The sequence below is a fragment of the Montipora capricornis genome, chromosome 14 (genome assembly GCF_036669925.1).
Source record: "Montipora capricornis isolate CH-2021 chromosome 14, ASM3666992v2, whole genome shotgun sequence".
Lineage (NCBI taxonomy): Eukaryota > Metazoa > Cnidaria > Anthozoa > Scleractinia > Acroporidae > Montipora > Montipora capricornis.
The window spans coordinates 6,906,881-6,911,337 of NC_090896.1; the positions used below are offsets into that span (position 1 = coordinate 6,906,881).

The 4,457-nt window shown below is 43.5% G+C and overlaps 1 protein-coding gene across 1 annotated transcript in view; it reads right to left on the reverse strand.

Annotated features, from left to right (window-relative positions):
• Positions 1-1,003: 1,003 nt before the first annotated feature.
• The window catches only part of LOC138032495 (uncharacterized), an 11,114-nt gene continuing 7,660 nt past the window's right edge, over positions 1,004-4,457 (reverse strand). The window contains exon 5 of the mRNA XM_068880196.1: positions 1,004-2,350. Within this exon, the coding sequence (XP_068736297.1) occupies positions 2,162-2,350 (189 nt within the window). The 3' untranslated portion in view covers positions 1,004-2,161. The remainder of the gene's footprint in view (positions 2,351-4,457) is intronic.

The window sequence follows — 4,457 nt, forward strand, 5'->3', positions numbered from 1 at the left end:
AAAGCTGTGCCACATTTTAAAACTCCATTGCAGTTCCCCCTCTTCCACCTTAGTAGGGCATTTTTATACTGAGGTTAAACAAGTTCTTTCCCTTTTGAAGTCAATCCGTAATTCGCATGATGCCTTCTGTTAGCCACTCTGTCAGCAGAGCCTTTCCTAAATCGACGAGAAGGAAAGGACTCTGCAGAAATCTTTTTAAGTCTTTATTGAGTATGCGCAAGCCGTTGCTTGGAGACAGTGTTACACCCAGATCAATCCACGATCGCACTTCTAGACGCCATTTTGATTTTCGTACTCACGGCTCGATTTTGACCTTCGCTTTGTCAAAAGGCCCGTGGCCTCATGGTCAGTGCGCTCGACTCCGGATCGAGTGGTCCGGGTTCGGGTCCTGGCCGGGGACATAGACCATTTTGCAGATACGGCGGCCATTTTGATTTCCATTGTTTCGAAGGACATTATGGGATGCTCAGGGGGCAAAATAATATTTATTTGCCCCCTGGGCATCTCGTAATGGCTATTTGAAACAACAGAAATCAAAGTGGCTGCCGTATCTGCAAAATGGCCTATTGTGTTCTTGAGCAAAAAACTTTATTGTCACGGTACCTCTCCCCACCCAGGTGTATAAATGGGTACCAACGAATTTAATGCTGGGAGTAACCTTGCGATGGACTAGCACCCCATCCAGGCGGGAGTAGAAATACTCCAAGTCGCTTCATGCTACAGAAACCGGAAATAAGAGCCGGCCTTCTAGGCTCCTAGCAGACTTGACTTTACCTTTACCTTTGTCAAAAATATGATGCACACGCTGCCTAAAACCGGTTTGACTGTAGTGACTAGCCTTGCCTAAACCGGTTTGACTGTACTGACTAGCCCAGAAACGTGGGCTGCGGCGACTTAAAAGACTTGACTCGTTTTCTGTAGAGCCTCCCTTTGGTGAGGTTTAGCAAACTCGAAGAAGACTTTTTAAAGAATCAGTTGAATGTTTGTAGTCATTCGCCCCGCTTAGAATTTCTAAATGCACCAAGATGATTTAATTCACCTACCGGAGTCCGTAGCCATTCTTCGACTTAGACGAAGAGGTGGGTTCTGGCTGCGGGTTGAGAATACAGTCATTGCATTGAAATCCACCTTGAATTCACAATTCTGCACAAAAAGTCGAACTTCGCGACATTGTTGATTGTATGCGTCTTCCAGGGATGCGCTAATATTTTCTTTAATACTTATCTCCTTATCGAGAAGGATAAAATTCCATCGGACATACTTCGTCAGAAGCTTGCGTCTTTCCAAGTCGCTTTGCTGCTCAGACAGCCTTGTAATTTCCTGCCAGACGCGGCCGACCACTTTGGACACATCATTCGCATTTCCACGAACGGTGATACCGTTTTCGGACGCATTACACATTAACTCGACCTCGTGGTGAATTGCGACCTTGAAGAGCGAAGACCAGCACTCTTGGGTGATCTGAGGCACCATCTTGTGGGTTATTTTTTGACTCGCACAATGACTAGCAAAAAATTGTCGCATACTGCTTATCGTGTTGACGATGCTCGGTCGATTCTGGCCATACACACGGAATTGCGTCGGAGAAGCAGGAGGGCTATTGAAAATTTGCTCGTCATCTGCTTTGCATTCCTCTAGATCTGGCTGCGATAACGGTACCAGTTTGAAATCGTCGTCTGACGGATTAGTACTTGACAAGGGAGAATACTCTTCAAGCATTACAAAAGGGACAAATTCCAGTTTCATCTCATGAAAATATGACATCAGTGTGCTCTCTTCAAGAAATACAAGTTTAATTTCGCGAAGTGACCTGGGAGCCTGGACCAAAAAGCTCAGAATACCTCCAGATAACACTCGAGACGAGTCGCCTAACGACAAATGCAGGGCTCCGGCGCCAATAGCTGGGAGAGCAATGGAAACTAGTCCTTGTGCGTCCGCCAACTGGAGTCCCTTCTTCACACCGAGTTGTAAGTCGAGAATTTGTGGAGAGCCGGGTACGAAATCACGTGAATAATGTAACAACAAGGAAGATTCCCGGATCCAGTCATAACAGTCTCGCCTGGAAGTTGAACGCCATTTTCAGTGATAACTCTTTTACACTCCTCCTTGAGGGAAAAGCCTCCTGCTTTGGCAATCTCTCGATTCAGTTGACCACCTTTGTTCAGGTCGAGGTGTCTTTGTTTATTATCAGAATCGCGTCCGTCGACTGCTTTGTCAAATCGCCGGAGCAAAATTGAATTCGCGTGTTTTTAATCCATGTGCTTCCCCAAGGATTGTCTTGTTCCATTGGTTCGTCTTCATGGACTTTAGTTGTCGTGTTGATCGGTGCTGATTCGACTGTAAATTGCTCCTGATAATGAGGATAGAAATGACAATGTTGTTGTGGGTGATGAATGATACGAATTCACTAACTGAGCGGGAGGGCCGGACGGGAAAATATTTCGCCCGAGGTCATGCCGTAAGGACCGAGCGAAGCGACGACCGCACACAACGACCAAGGGCCAAATATTTTCTTTTCCGGCCAGACCTAAACTCAGTCAATAAGCATTTTATCATAAGGACTCTTTACACTATTCATGAGTACTCAGAATATGAAGTTTGAACAAAATAAATAACATTATCTTATTATATGACTAGCTCCATGACCGGGCAAGATGAACCAAATCCCGCGCTGTGATTGGCTACCCGAGCGGGCAAGATGAAGCTATGCTACCCGTTCGGGATTTCCCGCTTAATCCCGCAAGATCAAAGATCATGTCTTTGCTGTTTATCCCATATAAAAAATCCTTTAGTGACCAAGTTTGTTCGGTCAAGATGGCTGGATATTAGCCTCGTTCTTCTTTTGCGTGTTTACGGGCCTCGACTTCTTCTCGGTCCAAAAACACGCAAAAAAAGAACTTGACCGACATCCAGCCATCTTGACTGAACAAACTTGGTCATTAACCCATATTAGGCTGATTTAGCAACAGAACGGGAACGTCAGTGGCGACGTCGCGCGCAACAAAATCTAACAATGAGAATTTAGAACAGAGAAAAAAGAGTGGAGTCTACTCTATTCTGAATTCTCATTGGTGTTTTTTCTGCGCGCGCCGTCGCCACTAACGTTCCCGTTCTGTTGCTAAATCAGCCTATTATATGGCCAGTACGGCCCCGCGCGCGTTTTCATTGTAAAACAATAAGGAAAATCCCCGTATGAGGGCCGGACGCATTGGCGCGAGAAGGGCCGAAAAACGCTAGGAAAATGCTAGGAACACGTATTGCTCCGTGCGAAAATGTGACGAAATCCTCTAAAATCGCATAGCACGGAGCAGTGCGTATTCCAAGCAAGGCCGTAAGGCTTTTTCCGGCCCTACTCGCGCCAATGCGTTCGGCCATCATACGGGGATTTTCCAATAGTTTACAATGAAAGCGCGCACGGGGCCTTACGCGCAATATGCTAATAATAAAGTGACTATAATCAAAGACAAAACAAAACAGCAACATATATACATTGGAAGATATGAAGATATAAACACGAACCAGCAACTATCACTGGAAATGAAAAACTACAATACTCTGGGACACGCAAATACACCCTGATAGAGAATTAGCATGTAACAAGCCAGATATTGTGATCAAAGACCATAAGAACAAACCCTGCAAACTTATCGGTGTGGCAGTACCATCACATAGAAACACGTCAACAAAGACCATTGAAGAATTATTCAAATAGAAAGACCTCAGAATTGAACAACCAGAATGTGGGACATAAAAACAGAAATAGCACCAGTTGTTATTGGTGCTTTGGGGTTCACCATGAAGGGAATGGAAAAACACATAAAAAATTCCCGGGGCAATCAGCATCAGTGAGTTGCAGAAAACAACCTCATTACGAACAGACATACTGAGGCAGGTTCTGTACCAAAAGCAAGATCAAGTAGCCCTGGTGTGCCACTGGTTTGGACCCTGCACTCCAGGAGTAGATAACAGACTAAATAACAGTAATTTACTCAATAATAATAATAACAACAACAACAACAACAACAATAACAACAACAATAACAACAACAATAATATAAACATCAATAATATAAACAACAATAATAATAACAACAACAATAACAATAACAACAATAACAACAACAATACTACTACTACTACTACTACTACTACTACTACTAATAATAATAATAATAATAATAATAATAATAATAAGCTCCTCTTATTCTTGAGATAACAAAGGCGAATCAAATAAAATTAACCGGGATAGACAATAAGAAGTGAGTGGAACAAAATGTAAACTAAAATAACGTTTCAATGACGAAGAAACTGGGTGTGCATAACAAATTAGCCTCCCACGCAGTCGTTTTTCGGGAGTCGTAATTCACCTCCTGCCTAAAGTTGCAAGACCTCTAGCTTTACACTATCACAAAAATCTGATAAGGTACTCTTAAATAGGGAGCTTAAGTAACGACGAC